General features: G+C 40.5%; 1 protein-coding gene across 2 annotated transcripts in view; it reads right to left on the reverse strand.

Annotated features, from left to right (window-relative positions):
• Positions 1-925: 925 nt before the first annotated feature.
• Positions 926-20630, reverse strand: part of LOC114036156 (somatomedin-B and thrombospondin type-1 domain-containing protein-like) — a 50111-nt gene continuing 30406 nt past the window's right edge. For both annotated transcript variants that reach the window (XM_027852567.1, XM_027852575.1), the window contains 4 exons: positions 11167-11361; positions 7208-7286; positions 2036-2212; positions 926-1243 (listed from right to left, as the gene is read on the reverse strand). In XM_027852567.1, the coding sequence (XP_027708368.1) occupies positions 1126-1243; positions 2036-2212; positions 7208-7286; positions 11167-11361 (569 nt within the window). In that variant the 3' untranslated portion in view covers positions 926-1125. The remainder of the gene's footprint in view (positions 1244-2035; positions 2213-7207; positions 7287-11166; positions 11362-20630) is intronic.

Genomic DNA, 20630 nt, shown 5'->3' on the forward strand with positions numbered 1-20630 from the left:
ACTTCAGTCACCTTGTTAAGGCCTCATCAACTCTTGCCTAAATGACTAGAATAGCTTTATAATTAGTCTCCCTGACTTCAACTTCTGATCTTCACTCTCAGATCTATCCTTTACATCTCTTCCCAGGTAAGTGTTCTAGTACACATCCATGATCAATCATGCCACTCTATACAAAAACCTTCAGTGGTTGTCATCACCTACGGAATTAAGTAGAGCTTTGATCTCAGACATTCAAGACCCTCCCTCTTCTGACTCTGATTTAGCTCTCTAGTCTTGTCTCATCCTACTTCCCTTCCTGTTCTCTCAATTCCAGCCAAACTGAACTACTTTCTACTCCCTAGCCCTGTCCTTCCCTCTTCTGGTTTCATGCCATCCTCCTGTGCCTGGATTGGCCTCTTCTCTCCCATGTTCATCTCTTAAAGTTCATCTCTCAAATTTAAATAGAAATGGAGGCCACTAAACCAAAAATAAGCATCCTTCAGTGATGTATTGGAGACCCAAGGAAGCCAATCTCTAAAGACTATGTCCTTTCCTTGCTCTCTAGACATAGTATCCATCTCTCATCAGTTTTGGTCACTGTAATCCATCCTGCTAGCAAGTCTTTGTAGGATCCTGACCTTCTACCTGAAAGGAAGTGTCAACTTGGCCCTGATGTGTGTCAGGCAGGCAGGCTGGAGGTATCAGGGCAGCTAAAAGACCTTGGCCCTTCCATTCACTCATTCACACTCATACTCTGCATGCCCCAGTTAAGAGGAAGGACTTTGATAAGGGCCAACATTACTACTAAGTCTGGTTTTCTTCTAAGTCTATTAGACAAAAAAAAAATTGCTGAGCTATAGTTTCTCCAAAACATCTTTATTCTCTACAGTGATGTTTCAGGCCAGACTGGTATAAGGAAGAGGGAAAGAAAAAAAAAAGAGAAAACAGAAAGGGGTGGGGGTGGAGATTTCCAGTGTTTTTAAGACTCGTAGGGGGAGCAGGGAGGAGGACCTTCACATGACCAGAAGAATGTAAGACAAGGGATGCTTTCAGTCTTGGGGAAGGGGAGGTTAGGAGAGGGTACCATCCACCAGTATCCCAAAGCTTAGAGGCCCTTTGTGTGTAGATAGCACAAGTTCATGCCCCCTAGACAAACAGGAAACTGTGGACGGCAGGGCAGGAACAGGCTTCCAGCTGCTGAAATCTCTTCCAGGTCCCTCTACAGCTGGGATTGCCAAGGGCCTGCCACTGAAACAGCTGGTCCCTGCAACAAACAAAGCACAGAGCATAAACCTCCAAGGGAGCAGCACCTGCGTGTTGGTCCAGCCATCTGCAGGGTCGCCACAAGGCCGTCTGGACACATTTCATAGGGATCTACATCTCCCAAGGCTGGAGAAGTTGGAAATAAACCAACAAAGAGTCTAAATTTCAGAATCACAGAATGAAAAAGAAAAGAACACCAGAGACAGAAAGAACCTTAGAATAAAGATTGCTAGAACTAGAATGTCAGAGAAGGTGCAGAAACAAAACAAAACAGAAGAAGGTCCAAGCTGGAAGCAACCTTAGGACAAAGAAAACAAAATGTTAGAGCTGAAAATACCCTTAGAACATAAAATATCAGAGCTGGAAAGGGGTTTAGAACTTAGAATCTTAGAACTTAGTATAGGTCCAATGTTAGAACATGAACTTTCAGAGTTGGAAGGAAACTTAGGATCATAGTTCTAGAACTGGAAAAAGCCTCAGAAGCCATGTGGTGCAACTGCTTCATTTTACAGATGAAGACACTGAGGGCCAGGGAAGGTCATGAAGGTGAAACTCCAACCTCCCACCTAAAAGAGGAATCCCGCCCCCCAATAATCTCCCTGAGAGGCAGACACCAAGCATCAGTTGAATAGCCAGGCAAAGGTCATTTCACAAGTCAACAGCTCTCTCTCTCTCTCTCTCTCTCTCTCTCTCTCTCTCTCTCACACACACACACACACACACACACACACACACACACACACACATACACACACACGCACACACCACCCAGTGCCAAAGTCCAGACTCTCACCCTCTGGATCCTTTACCATCCCCATAGCACCGAAGGCTTCTCATATCCAAGGCAGGCGGCTCACACAACACACAGACCACATGCCCTTGGGTGAGGTACCTCATCCACTGAGTGTAGGGGGCCCTTGTCTGAAGGCAGCCCACAGTGATGGTCACAAGCTGGAACATGACACAGTACCTGTAGCCAACACAAGGAAACACACATACATACAACCATATTTACTAGCAATAATAGAGTAAATGCTGAGACCATTCCCACCTCCAACCCACCAACCAGAGGATAAAAAAAAATCTTTGTTATGCTCCTACTTCCTCATTAAGGCCCCTTTCTCCCACTTGTCCATGTCAATGCCCTCTACAAACAACCTAATCTTGTGTCCCTTTTCCTATTAATCGCTGCGACGGTTAGGGTTACCTGCTCATCATGGACCCAGAATAGTAAGGGACCTTAGAACATAGAACACATAATGTGAGAGAAGCAAAAGGGACAGGTTGCATTTCTCCCAACAGAATGCCCCCCCTCCCTTTGAGGGCAGGGATGTTCTCACTTTTGCATTCATATTCCCAGTGCCTAGCAAGTGCCTGGAACATGTAACTGGAGCTTAATAAAGGCTTGTTGATTGACTGATAACATGGAATATAGAATGTCAGAATGGGAAGACACCCTGGAACTCACAACATTAGAAATGGAAAGGATCTAAGGACATAAAAATAATAGCTAACATTTGCATTATACTTTAAAGTTTGAAAAATGCTTTACATATTATCTTGTCTGACCCTCACAACAGCCCTGTAAGTTAGGTGATAGTATCATCCCTATTTTTACAGATGAGGGAACTGAAGCTGAAAGAACTTAAGTGATTTGCCCATTTCACACAATCATACAGCTAGTTAAGTATCTGAGACAGGATTTGAACTCAAGTCTTCCCGACTCTAAGTACAGCACTCTGTCTACTGTGTCATCTAATAGCCTCCAATTCCATGCATAGGGTAGAGAATATTAAGAGCTGGAAGAGCCCAAACCCTTGATTTTACATATGGGTAAACTGAGGCCCAAATAAAGGGGAAGTGATTGACCTAAAGTTATGCATAGTAGCAATAGTGGAGCTGGAGCTTAATCTCCTAGACCTAGGTCTTAATCTAATGGTCTTTGCCCTTCATAACTAAGGATGTTGACTGGTCATGGTTTTAGGATGTTTCTTCTTCCCCTAAGTCTAATTTCATTTACACTTCTAGACTTAAGACTCAAAAATCTCAAAGAGATAAAGCTTAATTATTAATGTTACAGTTGACATTTTCAGATAAAGCATCCTGTGCTCTACCCATTTATTGAATAGATAGTTGGGCAGCAAAACACCTCACAATTGCTAAGAGCATAGGATTTAGAGCTGGAAGGCACTCTGAGGGATGATTCAGTCTAACCTCTTTTTACAGATAAAAAACTGATAGCCAGAGAACCAAAGATTACACAGAAGAGAGTATGGTATAATGAAAAAAGGACGGACCTAGGGTCAGGAAAGATCAAGTCTGAATTCTAGCTCTGACGTTTACTAGTTGCGTGACTGTGGGTAAGCCACTTTATCACTCTGAGCCTCAGATGCCTCATCTGTAAAACTGTCTACAGTATCTATAGTATGTTTCTCACAGGGTTGCTATGAAGACCAAATGAGATGATTTATGCAAAGCACTTTGCAACCTTTCAAGTAATATATAACTGCCAGCTATTATTATTTTCAAGTAGTAAAGTTGTGATTTGAACCCAGCTCCTCTGACTCCATATTCCATGCTTTCCTCACTAAGTGCTACTATTTCTGAGGCGGACTCTACTACCAGCTCACGGCACCCACAGAGATCTTCATGGGGAGACTTCCATTCTCCAAAAAAAGTTTATTACCACTGCTTAACCAATAGCAATGAACCTCACTATAACTCATATGGTGATCACTACCATTCATTGCCATTGAGAAACTTGAACTATTGCACAAAAAGAAGAATGTACATTGTTGGTCACTGACCCTTGTTTTCTGGGCTTCACCACTTAGAAAGTGGAGTCATTGACCCAAGAAGACACAGGTTTGCCCTGCTTTCAGTAACTTTGCCATATAAAAATTTCCAATTAGGGGAGTGATGATTCAATTTATAAAAGGATGCATCACTGTTAAAAAAAAATTTCCACTGGATTCCTTTATCCAAGAAGCTGTCCTAAGACACCTAAATGTAATTCAATTTACAAAAATTCTATTTGCCTTCAACTTTGTGAAGACCTATTGTGGGGGAGGAGGGTTGTGGAGCACGGAAGAGAAGACTAACAATATTGCCCCCTGCTGGGGAAAGGGGGAAACTGCCCTCCCCACCAATGCATCTGTGACTATGTGCCTCTGGCACCCTCTCGTGGCAGCAGCTTCTGAGGATCTCAGAAATAATCAATAGAGCTGTAGTTTTTCAGCCCTGTCCTAAGTTACTGGCTTTGGGCTCTAGCGGGGACAAGGTTCCCAGGACTGGCCCAGTGTGTGCTGGAGAGTTGTGGTGTCAAACACAAACAGAAACACAAGTCACTAAACCACACATAAGGATCCCTGCAGGCTGCAAAGTAACTTAGTTTTAAACTGTAATGTTGTCTGTGTTCTACTGTATTTCTGTTTGTTTTGTTAAATTTTTCCCACTTACATTTTAATCTGGTTCAGGAGCACTCAAGAGCATTTTGGACTGCATCGGCCTGTTGGCCATGGCTCTGCTGCAGATCACTGAACTAAAGGAAATTCAAAGACACCCTCCCCAAAGCCAGCAAAGAACCCCTCCCCCAGAGAGCAAATAATCGCTTTTTTCACGGAAAAAGCCATATAGCACCGTATAAAGTGCCTGGGCTAGAAGTCAGATTTCCAACAGTCTTCTAGCTCTCATCGTGCCTCTTAACTTGCTGTGTGACCTTGGACAAGTAATTTCTCCTCTCTAGGCTTTAATTTCCTCCTGCAAAACCAAGAGGAGGCAGGGATTGCTGTGATTTGGAGTCAGGGAACCTGGGTTTGATTATGGCACTGCTATTTACTTTTGGGTGAGTCTTGGGGTAAGTCACTTGCCCTCCTTTTCTCACCTGTAAAATACAACATTTAGTCCAGAGGGTCATTCAGCAGAAAAAAGGGCTTTTCCTCTAGAAATGTAAACTGATCTGTGGTCACACATGTTGGGGAGCAGAAAGAAATTAGAACAGAGGTCACAGCAGGCTCTCCAATGACCATACTTTCTTTTTTTTTTTTTAACTTTTATTTTCAGTTCCAGATGCTCCCCTTCCTTTCATCTCCTCACCCACTCACTGAGAGGGCAAGAAAGGTGATGCCCACTATACACCTGAAGAATGAGCATGTTTTCTTAACAAAAACTTGAGACACATACCTGCTAGCACTCTCCTCAGGGAAATGACTTATGTATGTTGTATTTAATTCCCTAAGAACATAGTGCTTCCCCCAATAGAAGGCAAGCTCCTTGAGAGAAGGGATAGTTTCCTTTTTTTCTTTGTATTCCCAGTCCCCAGCACAGTGCTTATTTAGCACATAATAGGCACTAAATAAATGCTCTTTGGATGGATTAGTGAACAAAGAATATTTTTTTCCACAAAACCTAATTAGCAGAATATTTTTTTTACCTGATATCAGGAACAAAAATAGTAATAGCTAATTTACATAGTGCTTACTATGTATCTGGCACTGTGCTAAGCATTTTGCAATTATTATCTCATTTGAATCTCTCCACAAACCTGAGAGGTAGGTACTGTTATTAGCCCCATTTTACAGATGAAGAAACTGAGGCAGAGACTAAGTGATTTGCCCAGAGTCACACAACTAGTAAGTGTCTTAGGAGGGATTTGAACTCAAGTCTTCCTGACTCCAGGCCAAACACTCTATCCATTACACCACCTAAAAACTGGCTAACAATAATGATTACTGTATTATTATTATTATTATTATTATGATACTGTATATTGATACTGTATTATTACAATAATAATTATAGTATGCCCATAGCACTTTAAGGTCAACAATACACTTTCCTTACAACAACCTTCTGAAGGAGGAAGCGCAGGTATTTTTATTCGCATTTTGCAGATAAAGAACTTTGTAAATTCTAAATCCTATGAGTATGAATTATTACCAATTAATAGGGCCTGACTCCACTCATCGAAGTTCTCTTTTCACTCTATGACCCTTACAGAAAGCATGGGCATAACAACAATAACAAACAAACAAACATTTTTAAATTGCTTTAACATTGGGGAATGAATGTCAGAGCTGGAAGGGATCTTGGAATGTAATAACAATAACAACAATAATAGTAATTACATATATTATCCCATAGGATCCTCACAACAATCCAATGAGATAGGTGCTATTATTATCCCCTTTTTAGAGATGAGGAAACTGAGGTCGAGAGACCTGAAGTGATTAGCCCATAGTCACAAAGCTAATAAATATCAGAGCTAAGATCCAAACTCAGTTTTCCTGCATTTCTAGTCCAATGCACTTTCCATTATGAAGATTGAATTTGACTCAGTAGGAAACAAGGAGTCCTGGAAAGATTTTCAAGAAGAGCAATAACAAGATGAAAGTTTGTTTTTCTCATTGTTCTTTTAAGTGAGATTTACCCTCCATCACAGACCTCCTCCAATGTTTCGTCTTCATGGGGTGCTCATGACCCCCCCAGTTCTTGAAACTTTTGCCGGTGGAGTATGAGCTCTGGCAAGAACCCCCAAGATGGAAAGCCTTTGAGCATGAGCCCAGTGACGGACCTGCCATGTTTGCTTATCCCTCAAGGCCCAGCCTAGCTAATTATGGGAAGACTACCTAAAGATTGGCCACCAGGGGGTGATTTTTTTGTCCATAGTAACCTGTGTAGACTCTACTCTGGCACAAAGGGGTTTAGATCTAGGCTGGTAGAGGAAGTGCCTAGGCTAGTAAAATGGTGGACCTTTTGAAGTAACTTACATTTACACAAGATTTTTAGGTTTTAAATGTACTTTCCACATATCAGCTCATTCAATCCTCACATTAACCCCCTGTAATAGACAAGGTGGGGATTATCGTTCCCCATTTCACAAATGGGAAACTAGAACTCAGAAAGTAACATGCCCCAAGTTTAGCCCCAGGAGACATTTTCTAGGTCCCAGTTCTTATCTACTTACCCAACTGACTTTCTCTCATAGGCCACGGCCCTCTTTTTCCTCCCATTCCGGAAGGCCCCAGTGGTTATGAGAGCTGGGACTGTGGGGGCCAGAGAGAGAGAACAGGACTGAGTGAGTAACTGCCCTGAGCCAGGGCTCCTGGAGAGACAACACAGTTATCTGCAGGAGGGCCAAGGCTGGTCCAATTTGGCATTCAATCCATTAGAAAAAATAATCCTTCAGTTGCACTGAAAGCCTAGGCTCACCATTCCTCCCACCAACAAGCAGGTTTTTGGTCAGGGCGATTGCAGAGGAGAGAGGACAAGAGAGAAGAACTGTGAGCCAATTCACAGAAGGCTGATGAATTCTTCCAAAAACCCAAAATGACTGCAGTGAATCATAGGGGCTGCGTTGGGCAAAAGACCCAAGGTGGCAATCAGGAAGGAGTGTCTATAAGACAGACAATTCCAGGGCTTTCCTGCCCTACTCACAATTTCTCTATAATAGAATTTGGGTTTTATGGTTAGCTCATTGGATCACAAAGATTTAATACTAAATGGAAACTGAGGGGATGTCCATCAATTGGGGAATGGCTAAATAAGTTGCAGTGTATGATTGTGATGGAATATTACTGTGCCGGAAGAAATGATAAGCTGTCTGACTTAAGGAAAACATAGAAAGACTTGCATGAAATGATGGAGAGTGAAATGAACAGAACCATGAGAATGTTGTATATAGTAACAGCAATATTGTTCAAAGAACAACTGTGAACAACCAAGTTATTATAAATACTACAAATACTCAAATCATCTACAAAGGACCTATGAAGCAAGATGCTATCCACCTCCAGAGAAAAAACTGATAAATAGAAGTACGCATAGTGTGGGGTGGGGAGGGAGGGAGGTAGACAGTTTGGAATTTAAAATGTAACAAAGAAAAATAAATTAAATTAAATTAAGAAAAAAAAAAGATTTAGTGCCAGAAGGGACCTTAAGATCCATCTGGTCCTACGACCCCACATTGTATAGAAGAGTTAGAATGGACCTAGACCTTAGAACATAGATTGATAGAGTTGGAAGGGAATTTAAAAGATCATCTGGTCCAACCTCTCATTTTAGAGTCATATAAACCAAGGCCCAGAAGTCAAGTGATTTGCCCAAGGGTTGCACAAACCCAGTGCTCATTCTATCACACGACGGTGTGAATACCACAAGGGCAGCAACTGTATCGTATCTAACTTTGTGCCTCTCCCAGCACACAGTGAGTGTTTCATCGATATTTGTATCTATTATCTCTTCTGCTTCTTTCTACTACTTAATAACAAAAGTGAGTCACGATGACCAGAGGAGGCTAAATTTAAGCCACGCTTTTGTCCCCAATCTGCCTTGTATAAACCCAAATGCAGCCTACAGTTGGTGTCATTTTTCAATTTATATGTAATTTTTATGCCATTCAAAGTGATCTCATTTTAGGGTTACAGACCTATATTTGGCTCTAGATGGAGATACAGTGGGGGAAGCTTGGATGACCACTTGCCCGAGATGTTGTGGACAGAATTTCCGTTCAGGTAAGAGTTGTATTAAATGACTTCTGAGTCTCTTTCCAACCAGAAGTGTGTTAGAGTAAACTCAAACAGGTTTCTGAGAGCCGATCATTAAATTTTCAGTGTGAGCATTTACACATCAGAAATCAGCAAATACTACAAATCAAGGTTTGAGTTATCAGTTTTGCTGATTGTTTCAGCTTAAGGAAGTGATAGAGAAAATATTAGTAAAGCCGATTAAACTAAAAAAAATGTGTCCTGAGCAATATTGTAATGAAGCATTGTTTTCAGAGAGCAGGTTGTTAAACATTTACTGCTCACCCTTGCTTCCAGCTTTAAGATTTGGGGGAAGAGGGAAAATCCATTCTAGTCACCAGGATGGGTATCAGTACAGCACAGAGATGGAAGAAGACAGGACTGATCAAGGAATAGCAAGAGATCCAGTTTGATTGAAATACAGGTTGTATGAAGGGGATTACGTCATCCATATGTATCTTGCCTGGCTAGCTATTACCCCATGATTCAGTATCCCAATTTAGTCCCAGTTGTCAGAACAAGATTTGGAACTCCCAGAACGAGAATTCCATTCCTATTCCTGGAATTAGGCTGGGAGTGGGGGCAGCAGGACTGAAAAGGGGACAGGATCATAGCATTTGAAGCTAGAATGTTGCTTGGACAATATCTGGGTCAGAAGTGTCAAACACACAGCCTAGGCAGCCAACAACACTCTTGAGTGAGTTGGATTAAAATGTAATTGGGAAATATTTAACTAAAGAATAAAAATGCAATAGAACATAGATAATACTCATCTGTGGTTTTCTAAATCAATATGCTGCTGGAAGGGATCCTTTTGTACAGTTTAATTGTTTATATTTCTGTTTGAGTTTGAGACCACTGCTCTATTTTTATGCTCTTTTTCTTACAGATGAAGAAATTAAGGCCTGGAAAAGACAAGAATGCCCCAGGTAGTAACAAGGCACTAGAATTCAAACTCTAAAACAGGGCAGAATAAAACAGAGTTCTAGCCCAAACAGGTGAACCCTGATAGGTATAAGATTTCATTAGTACAGAGCATTCCCAGATGACAAGATTCTTTCCGCAATGTAAGGCAGCATCTTCTTTGCAACTTAGGGTCTTAGAGAGTTAGTTGGAGCCCTAAAAAATGAAATGCTTACCCAGGGTCACACAGCCAGTATGTGACAGAGCTAGAACTGGAACCACATCTTCTTGGCTCTGAGTAAAGATTTTTTTTCCCTCAAGAGCTTCAAAATTTGATTGGGCTGGATGAGGCTAAAAGATATTGGAACTGAGACCCTAGAGATTCATCAGCCAACCCTCTACCTCCAGATGTATCTTATAGTAGAAAGACCTCTGGAGTTGGAGTCAGAGGAAATGGATTTGAGTCTCAGCTCTGCCATTTACTAGATGTGTGACCCAGGACAAGTCATTTCCCACTAAGGGCCCAGCCTGCACTATAATTCTATGTTCTATGTTATAAGGTCTGTTTTTGCTCTATAATTCTATATTCTAGGGATCTTCCCAAGTCTGAAATCCTGTGTGCCCTCAGGGTTAATAATAATGATAACAACAATGACTCATATTTATATAGTGCTTTAAAATGTGCAAAATACTTTGCATCTATTATTTCACTTGATCCTCATTGTAGCAGGCAGGCAGGTGGTGAAATGTATCAAGAGCTAGACTGAGAGTCAAGAAGATCTGAGTTCAAATCCTGATTCAGACACTTGCTCACTATGTGATCCTGGGCAAGTCATCTAACCTGTCTCAACCTTGCTCTCCTCATGGTTAAAGTGGGGATGATAATAGCACCTACTTCACTGGGTTGTTGTAAGGATCACTGAGATAAGATAGGTAAAGTGCTGTATACATGCAAGCTATTCTTATTAATGATTCTGTGAGATAAGTGCTAGCACTACCTCTATTTTTCAATTGAGAAAACAGAGTGAAAGGGTAAGTGACTTGAACAGGGTCACACAGCTATTTCATGTCTAAGGTAGGATTTGAACCCAGGTCTTCCTGACTGCAAGTCCATCACTCTATTCACCAGCAATCAATTAATAAATAAACATTTATTAAGTGCCTACTATATGCCAGGCCCTGTGCTGAAGGCCAGGGATACAAAAAGAAGCATAGGACAATCTAATGGGGGAGACAAAAAGCAAATAAATATATAGAAAGTAAACTCTATAGAGGATAAATAGGAAATAATTAAAAGACAGAAAGCCCTGAAATCAAGAGGCTTTAGGGAAGGCTTCCTGCAGAAGTTGGGATTTAAAGGAAGTCCAGGGAGGTTGGTAGTCACTATGCCATGCTATCTCCTCTGGCACTTGGGGCTTTTAGAAAGTTTCCCCAATTTGCTGTTTCAGGAAAGACTTGACTCTCTACTTTGTCTCTTTAGTCCATTCCTGGCACTCACTCAGGGCCTGTTTGCACTCCACCCCTTGATGGTTCCAGTATTCCACACAACCGGCCCTCTCCTCCAGTGGGGGGCAGGGGCCACCCCCATTTCTTGGCTCTCTTAGGACTTGTCTCCTCCGAACTCGAAAAGTGACAGTGCAGGGTTCAACACACCGGCTCCAACCACTCCACTCTGATACTGCGCAGGTCACGGCTGTAAGAACAAACACAGTTTTGTGGTGTAACTCTCCCAGCCCTTCCAGACCTTTCCAGACCTTCCCAGACCTTTCTCTGACATCTGAGCCAAATGAAGCCCCAGAGAGGATTATATTATGATGGAAAATACACGGAGCTCCAAGTCATCCCTCCACCACTAACTGATCAGGCAAGTCACTTAAACTCTATGTCACTGTTTTCCATCTGTAAATCAGGCATAATGATGCACACCTCATGGAAATGTTGAAATAATCAGATGAGATAATAGAAGAGAAGAAGTTTGAATGGTATAAAATAGAATACATACAAATATAAAGCATTGATTTTCATTATTATCACCTATGAAATACAAAATCTCAGTTGGAAAGGACCTCAGAGGGAATATAGTCCAAACATACCTAAACAGGTAGAATGGGAGTAAAGTCAGGGGCTTACCTGAGCTCTCCCAAATTCTCCTTCAAACAATGTTAAAATAATGCCTCAAAACAAATTCTGAAGTGGCAAAACCAGTCAAAGGATGGGGTGAAGCAATTTTCCAGCTCAAGACAACTTAGAAGGTTGGCAGGGAAGGTCTGTCTCACTAGGGTGAGAGTAGAGCACAGTTCAGTGTGGACCCTACCCCAGCAAGCCAGCAGCAGGCCTTGGGGGTGACTGAATCAGCACAGCTCTCAGCTCACAGACTGTGAGGGGGTCAGACAACTAGTCAGAAGGAGATTACAAGGGCACTGAGAACAGGGCTCTGTTGCATTGCCCATACTTAGTTCCAGGATAAAGTCCCAGGGTAAGGAGGAGGACCGGAAGGAGCAGGGACCCTGGTCAAAGTTCCAGGGTGGAAAAGAATGCTTTTGGTCATTCACAGACCAGAGTATAGGCCAGGAGAAGAGTGACCACATCTCTGCTTACATCATACCACCTTGGAAGAACTGAAAACTTACAGAGCCCTGGAACTAGCTCTGAAAACAGCGGCATGGAAAACCTGCTATTGGAACAGTGCCCCCTTCACCCCAAGAACAGAACCCAACTTTAACATAAAGCTAAAAGTCAAGAAATAGGCTAGAAAAATGAGCAAACATCAAAAAAAGAAAGTGACAATGGAAGGTTGCTGTGGTAACAGGGAAGACCAAAAACAAAAACTCAGAAGACAATATCAAATGTCAATGAGTCAAAGCCTCAAAGAAAAATGTGAATTGGTCTAAGACCCAAAAAATAATTCCTAGGAGAGCTCAAAAAGAATTTTAAAAATTAAATAAGAGAGGTAGAGGAAAAAAAATGAAAAAAAATTGAGAGAAATACAAGAAAATCATGAAAAAAGAGTCTACAACTTAGTAAAGGAGGAACAAAAAAAATTGAAGAAAATAACTCTTTAAAAAACAGAATAGGCCAAATGGTAAAAGAGGCACAAAAATCCACTAGAAGAGAAGAACTCCTTAAATAGTAGAATTGGCCAAATGGAAACCAAGGTACAAAAAAGAGGTTAAAAAAAAAACTCCTTAAAAAATAGAATTACCCAAATAGAAAAAGAAGTATGAAAGCTCACTAAAGAAAATAATTCCTTAAAAATTAGAATTGGCTAAGCAGAAGCTAATGGCTCCATGAGACATCAAGGAACAATAAAATAAAATCAAAATAATTTTTTAAAAAAGAAGAAAATATGAAATATCTCATTGGAAAAATAACTGAACTAGAAAATAGATTGAGGAGAGATAATATAAGAATCAGATTACCTGAAAGCCATGATCAAAAAAAGAGGCTAGACATCATGTTTCAAGAAATTATAAAAGAAAACTACCCTGAACCGGATGGTAAAATAAAAATTGAAAGAATTCATCAATCACATCCTGAAAGAGATCCCAAAATGAAAATTCCCAGGAATATTATAGCCCAATTCCAGAGCTTCCAGGTCAAGAAGAAAATATTGCAAGCAGCCAGAAATAAACAATTCAAATATCATGGAGCCACAGTCAGAATAACACAAGATTTAGCAGCTTGTAAATTAAAGGATCAGAGGGTTTGGAATACGCTATTCTGGAGGGCAAAGGAGCTAGGATTACAACCAAGAACCCCTTATCCAGCAAAACTGAGTATAATCCTTCAGCAGGAAAAAAAAAATAGACATTTAACGAAACAGAGAACTTTCAAGCATTCCTGATGAAAAAGACCAGAGCTGAATAGAAAATTTGACTTTCAAATACAAGACTCAGGAGAAGCATAAAGAGATAAACAGGAGAAATCACAAGAGATTCAATAAGGTTAAACTGTTTACATTCCTACATGGAAAGATAATACTTGTAACTCCTAAGAACTTTATCATTATTAGGGCAGTTAGAAGGAGGATACATAGACAGAGGCCATGGGTGTGAATTGACTATGATGGAATGATATAAAAAAATTAAATTAAATTAAGGAGTGAGAAATAAGGATGCACTGGGAGAAGGGGGAAAATGAGAGGTAGAATGGGGTAAATTATCTCACATAAAAGAGGTGCAAAAGGCTAACACAGTGGAGGGGAAGATGGGGTTGGGGGTGGATGATAGGCAATACTTGAACCTTACTCTCATTGGAATTGGCTCAAAGAGGGAATAATATACACACTTGGTTGGGTACAGAAATATAACTTATGCTACAGTGAAGTAGGAGGAGAGGGGGATAAGAGGAGGGGAGGTTGATAGAAGGGAGGGTGGATTGGGGGAGGCAGTGGTCAGAAGCAAAGCACTTTTGAAGAGGGAGAGGGTGAAGAGAGAGAGAAAGAGTGAGAGAGAGAGAGAGAGAGAGAGAAACAGGGAGGAGGGAAGTAGGATGGATGGAGATACAGTTAGTAATCATAACTGTGAATGTGAATGAGAGGAACTCACCCATAAAATGGAATCAGATAGCAGAATGGATTAAAAACCAGAGTCCTACAATATGTTGTTTACAAAAAAAACACTTGAAGCAGAGAGACGCACACAGAGTAAAGGTAAGGGGCTGGAGCAGAATATATCTTGCTTCAGCTGAAGTTAAAAAAAAAAAAAGCAGGGGAAACAATTATGATCTCAGACAAAACAAAGGCAAAAATAGATCTAATTAAAAGAGATTAGAAGAGAAGCTACATTTTGCTAAAAGGTACCACAGACAATGACGTAATATCAATACTAAGCACATGTGCACCAAACGGCTCTAAGGAGGATATATTTCCTGTGATGTGAGGGAGAGACAAGGAAAGAAAGAGGCACATGGGAGAGGGGCCTGATTGAGGTCATTGGGAAGAAACTCGATGATGGCCCCCCTATCAGTACGATATTCTTACCTGATTTACTTATAATTTTATATATCTATGCTTATATTAGATGTCTAATATAGGATGCAGCTACATGGTTTAGTGGATAGAGCGTTGGGCCTGGAGTCAGGAAGACCTGAGTTCAAATCTGGCCTCAAATACTCATTCGTTGTGTCATCCTGAGCAAATCACTTAACCTCTGTTTGCCTTACTTCATTGGAGAAGGAAACGGCAAACCACTCCAGTACTGATCCTATCATACTGATAGGGGGTCATCATCTAATTTCTTCCAAATGACCTCAATCAGACCGTTCTCTCATGTGCCTCTTTCTTCCCTTATCTCTCCCTCACATCACAGGAAACATATCCTCCTTAGAACATCAAGGTTGCAGAAATAAATCACAGGGTGAAATGAATCTTGGCTTGGTGAGCCCCCTTACTGCCTCATGGAGGCCATTAGATGGCACAGTGGATAGAGCACTAGTCCTCAAGTCAGAAAAACATGAGTTCAAATCCAGCCTCAATCACTAGTCGTATAATCCTGGGTAAGTCACTTAACCACTGTCAGTTTCCTCCCCTGTAAAATGGGGATAATAATAGCACCTACCTTCCAGGGTTGTTGTGAGATATTTGTAAAGTGCTTTGCAGAGTGCCTGGCATATAGTAGGTGCTTAATAAATGCTGATTTCCTTCCTTCTTTCTAAATGAAATTCTCTAAGAGAAATATTTGCAAATGGTGGGTCCTAAATTGATAGTACAGTCTGCAGGCCTAAACTTTTCAGCCCCAGTGCTGCAGGGAGATTTCTAGACCCCAGACCAGATATGTGTTTACCTTCTTGCAGCTTCCAAATAAGAAGATGCATTGGTGCTGGGGTTAGTGAGGAAATCCTTTGTTTCCAAATCATAAACAAATCATCATCGTAATCATCATTGCTGTATTTATATAGTGTTTTACAAACCACTTTCCTCACAACAACTCTGTGAGGCAAGTAGCTTCACAAAGTTCTATTTTACAATTCTAGTTCCCATTTTACAGATGAGAAAATGGAGACTCAGAAAGAGAAGGTGATTTGCCTAAAGTCGTGTGGCTGGCAAGTGGTAGAGCCAGACCCCCAACTTGGGTCTCCTGACCCTAGGTCCAATGTTCATTTCATTGCACCAAATCAGAATGCTAGAGCTGGATGGGGACTGTTTTCTATATCCTAAAGTGTTATAGAAATGCAAATTATCATTAACACCATTATTATAGATAAAAACATTTTAGAGCTAATCTATTCCAACTTCCTCATTTTACAGATATGAAAACTAAGTGACTTGCCAAAGATCACATAGACATTAGTAAGAGAGCAGACATTAGAACTCAACATCAGACTCCCAGTCCAAATATTTTACTCCTCACACCAAAACCCAACTTTTAATTTTATTTCCTAGGTAAAATTCACAAGGGACATACGTATTCTGATTATCTGTGCAATGATCAGCTCAAAGACCATTAATCAGTATGAAGGCCCACATGTCTGAGGTGTTGTTATTTCTCAGCCGTGGCTGTCTGCAACCTGAGCACCTCAGCATGTATTCGTTTGTCGAGCTTCCAAAATTAGGGTAACTCTCAAAGCTTTCCATTGGAGCAGCTTTATTGCTCAGTGGGCTGCAGCTATTAGCAAAGTAAATGGCACCATCTCATTGCAGCAGAAGAAACTCGAGACTGGAAGTCACCAGTCTTGGCTGTGCCATTAACTTACTCTGTGACCTTAGATAAGTCCCTTCCCCCCTCAGGGCCTCAGTTTCTCCATTTCCATCCTTAGAAAAATTAGGAGAAAGAATTAGATGGCTTCTAACATACCTTCCAGATAAGAACAATAGTCACAGTTCTGTAACGTTTAAGGTTTAAAAACTATTTTCCCCAGAATAGTTCTAATGAGAAAGCAATGCAAGTCATTTGAGAGGAAAAAGCTGAGGCTCAGAAAGCAATTAAGTAATTTGTCCAAGGTAACAGCTATTTAGTGGTGGAGGCAAAAGGCAAACCCAGATTTCCAGGTTGCAGGTGCAATGTTCTTTCCACTACACCATGCTGTCTCTCTAAGAGTCAATGATTCTGCACAACCAGTGTCTCTGATAAGGGCCTCATTTCTAAAATATATAGAGAATTAAGTCAAATTTATAAGAATACAAGTCATTCCCCAAAATGATAAATTAATAAATCAAAGGATATGAACAGACTGTTCTCAGATGAAGAAATTAAAGCCATCTATAGTCATATGAAAAAAATGCTCTAAATCACTATTGATTAGAGAAATGCAAATCAAAACAACTCTGAGGTACCACATCACACCTATCAGATTGGCCAACATGACAAAACAGGAAAATGATAAATGTTGGAGAAGATGTGGGAAAATTGGAACACTAATGCATTGTTGGTGGAGTTGTGAAATGATCCAACCATTTTGGAGAGCAATTTGGAACTATACCCAAAGAGCTATAAAAATGTGCATACCCTTTGACCCAGCAATAGCACTTCTAGGGCTATATCCCAAAGAGATCATACAAATGGGAAAAGAACCCACATGTACAAAAATATTCATAGCAGCTGTTTTTGTGGTGGCAAAGAATTGGAAATTGAGAGGATGCCCATCAATTGGGGAATGACTGAGCGAGTTGTGGTATATGAATGTGATGGAATACTATTGTGCTATAAGAAATGATGAACAGGCTGACTTCAGAAAAACCTGAAAAGACTCGTATGGACTGATGCTGAGTGAAGTAAACAGAACCAAAAGAACATTGTACACAATAACAGCCACATTGTGTGATGACTAATATTGATAAACTTAACCTTTCCCAGCAATACAAGGATCTAAGACCTCTCCAAAGGTCTCATGATAGAAAATGTATCCACATCCAAAAACAGAACTATGGAAGTTGTATTGCTATTTTTTTTCTCTTCTGTTGAGTTTTGTTTCCTGTTTCTGATGGTTCCTCCTATTGGTTTTAATTTTTACTTACAACATCACTAATGTGAAAATATGTTTAATATGAATGTATATGTATAGCCTATATCAGACTGTGCGCCGTTGTGGGGAGGGTGGTGGGGAGGAAGAGGGAGAAAAATTTCAAACTCAAAAGCATATGGAAGTGATTGTTGATAAATCAAAATAAATTAATTTTAAAAAATAAAAAATAATAAATCTGAAAAAAAAACTATTCTGAAACAAGTTTAAATTCACATACAGACACACAGTTTTTGGGCTGAAAGATACCTTGAAGATCACCTAGTCCAAGTCCTTTATTTAAAAAACAAGGAAACTGAGGCTTCAGCAAAGTAGTAATTGTGTAGCACTGTGGAAAGAATACTAGATTTGGAGCCACAGAACCTGTGCTAGAATTTTGAGTCTTCTATGCACTGGCTGAGTGGCCTTGGGCAAGTTTTTTTAAATCTTTGAACCTCAGTAAAATGAAAGGACAGTACTAAATGATCTCTAAGTTCCACTCCCACTGGAAATCTATGGACTTTTCATCCTCTGTCTTGTCCACTAGCATCTATGGGAATCAGGAAGGACCTCTTGAATGACGTGGCACTGTAATTGAGCCTTGAAAGGTAGCCAAGGATCCCAAGAGACAGGGATAAAGAGAAAGAGCTTTCTAGGTATGAAAAGAAATCAGGAGATAGAGAAAGGAAGAGAGAAGTAGGCCAGTTTGCTTCATACAAAGAGTGTAAAGCAGAATAACATGTAATCTGCCTGGGAAAATAGACTGAAGCCAAAATGTGATGGGCTTTATATGGCAAACAAAAAGTTTGCATTTCACCCCATAGGCAACAGGAAACCACTGAAATTCTTGAGTAGGAGAGGGACATGATCAGAACTATGTCTTAAGAATATCAATTTGACAGTTGTGTGGAGAATGGAGAAGAGAAGGAAAAGCCAGGGAGACCAATTAGGAAGCTATTAATAACCCAGGTAAGAGGCAATGAGCACCTGGACTAGGGTTATGGCCTGTGAAAGAAAGAAAGGAAAAGAGACAGAGAGACAGAGAGAGAAAGACAGACAGATGGAGACAGAGAAAGAGAGAGAGACAGAGAGAGAGAGAGAAAGAAATAGAGAGAGACACAGAGAGAGAGAGAGAGAGGAAAGAAGGAAGGAAGAAACACTTGAGAGATGCTAAGGAGGTGGAATCAAGACTTCAAAACTGGTTGGATATGGGAGGGTGAGTGAGAGTAGAGAGTTGAGGATGGCTCCTAGACGTCACACCTCGGTAATTGAAGGAATGGTGGTGTCTTTGACAGAAACAGGAAAGTGAGGATGACTGGGCTTAGGGAACAATAGAATGAGTTCTTCTTTGGACTTGTTGATGCCTATGGAACATCCAGATGGAAATGTCCAGCAAGTAGTTAGAGAGCCAGAAATGGAGCTCAGGGAGAGCTATGAACTGGCTATGGAGGTATGAGCAACACCCACATAGAGAGTTAAATTCATGTAAGCTAAGGAGATCGCTGAGAAAGAGTAGAGAGACTCATTTTGTCTGACCATAAATAGTGCTAGTTATTTTTTTGAGGATTATTATTAAATAAGATTTAAATTATAAAAAAGAAAAGAAAAGAAAGAGTAGAGAGAGAAAAAAAGAAAACACAGGATAGAACCCTGAGGCACACCCACAAATATGAAGAAGGACATGGATGATAAATCTACAAAGTAGACTGAGAAATACAAAGCTGCTGGATAAGATGAAAGTCATAACCAAGCAGTGTCATGAAAGCCTAAACGAGGCAGGAGAGAATTATCCTAATGTCTAACATTATACCGATGTCACTCCCTAACAGAATCTATTCTAAGATAACTGTCTTCTTATAGCAAGAGGTAATTATTACTGAAGGGAAGAAATCTGATTTCAAGATGGAAACTCACCCCAAATTTATCTACACACCTACAAAGGGGAAAATGAGACTATTAACTCTATAAAAACTCACATACAAATTGCTCAGGGAATGGAACACTTCATACCACTAGGTGGCAGTATTTCAGAAAATTATAGTATATATATAATTTTTATATAATAGACACTTGCACCGTATATATCCTGTACATACAATGTGTATTACTACACTGTTTCTCTAGGAGAAAACACAAACTTAAACTTAGCAGCAATAGCACCTGAAGATCCTGAGTTAAAGCAAATCAGCTGCGCAGGTTATCCAGGTAACATCATGCCAACACCTGCAAAGCTGGGCAAATAATTCCTTTTTCCTCAGTAGTTGGAGCCCAGGGGAACTTAAGCCAGCCTCTGCCACTGTGCAGCTTTGGGCAAATCTCTGGGCCTCAGTTTGCTCACCTGTAAAATGAGTGAGCTGGACTATATGATTGCAAAGACCCATGCCAGCTCCGCCATTCCTTGTTTTAAAGGTTTCTCCCAGCTCTAAGGTCCTTTCCAGACGTCTCAACCAGTAATTTGACCTCTACAACTTTATCTTCCACAAGTCTTTACTTTTAACCCTCTGCTATGGTCAGATGAGTGTAGCACAAAGGGAAGTCTGTGCCTCCCAAGCTATATGATGCTGAGGAAAACAAAACAAAAGGAAGCTGGAGGGGGGTGGGCTTGTGGGTGCTTGTGCTTCTTGGCAATACTTATGACAATTTCTACTTCCCCCAAATCTTATTCCCCTAGATTTAGAGCTATTCTGATAGAGAGACTTGACTAGAAGACCATGGATTCTCAGCATCCCAGTCATTCAAGTGATGGAGTGGGGAAGGAGAGAAAAGAAAGGAGAAAACCCTGACTTTGTAAGTTGTAGATAGATCACTGGAATTGGAGTCAAGAAGACTTTAAGTCACTTAATGTCTCAGCCTCAGTTTCCTCATCTAAAAAAATAGGCATAATAATAGCAGTTACCTCTCAGGGTTGTGAGAATCAAATGCAACAATATACGGAAAGCACTTTGCAGACCTCAAAGCTCCATATAAATGTTGGCTATCATTGTGATCATTATTGATGATACATGTCACAATTTTAAGTTACCT

Source organism: Vombatus ursinus, unplaced genomic scaffold (assembly GCF_900497805.2).
Source record: "Vombatus ursinus unplaced genomic scaffold, bare-nosed wombat genome assembly UNPS02000580.1, whole genome shotgun sequence".
NCBI classification, from domain to species: Eukaryota; Metazoa; Chordata; class Mammalia; order Diprotodontia; family Vombatidae; genus Vombatus; species Vombatus ursinus.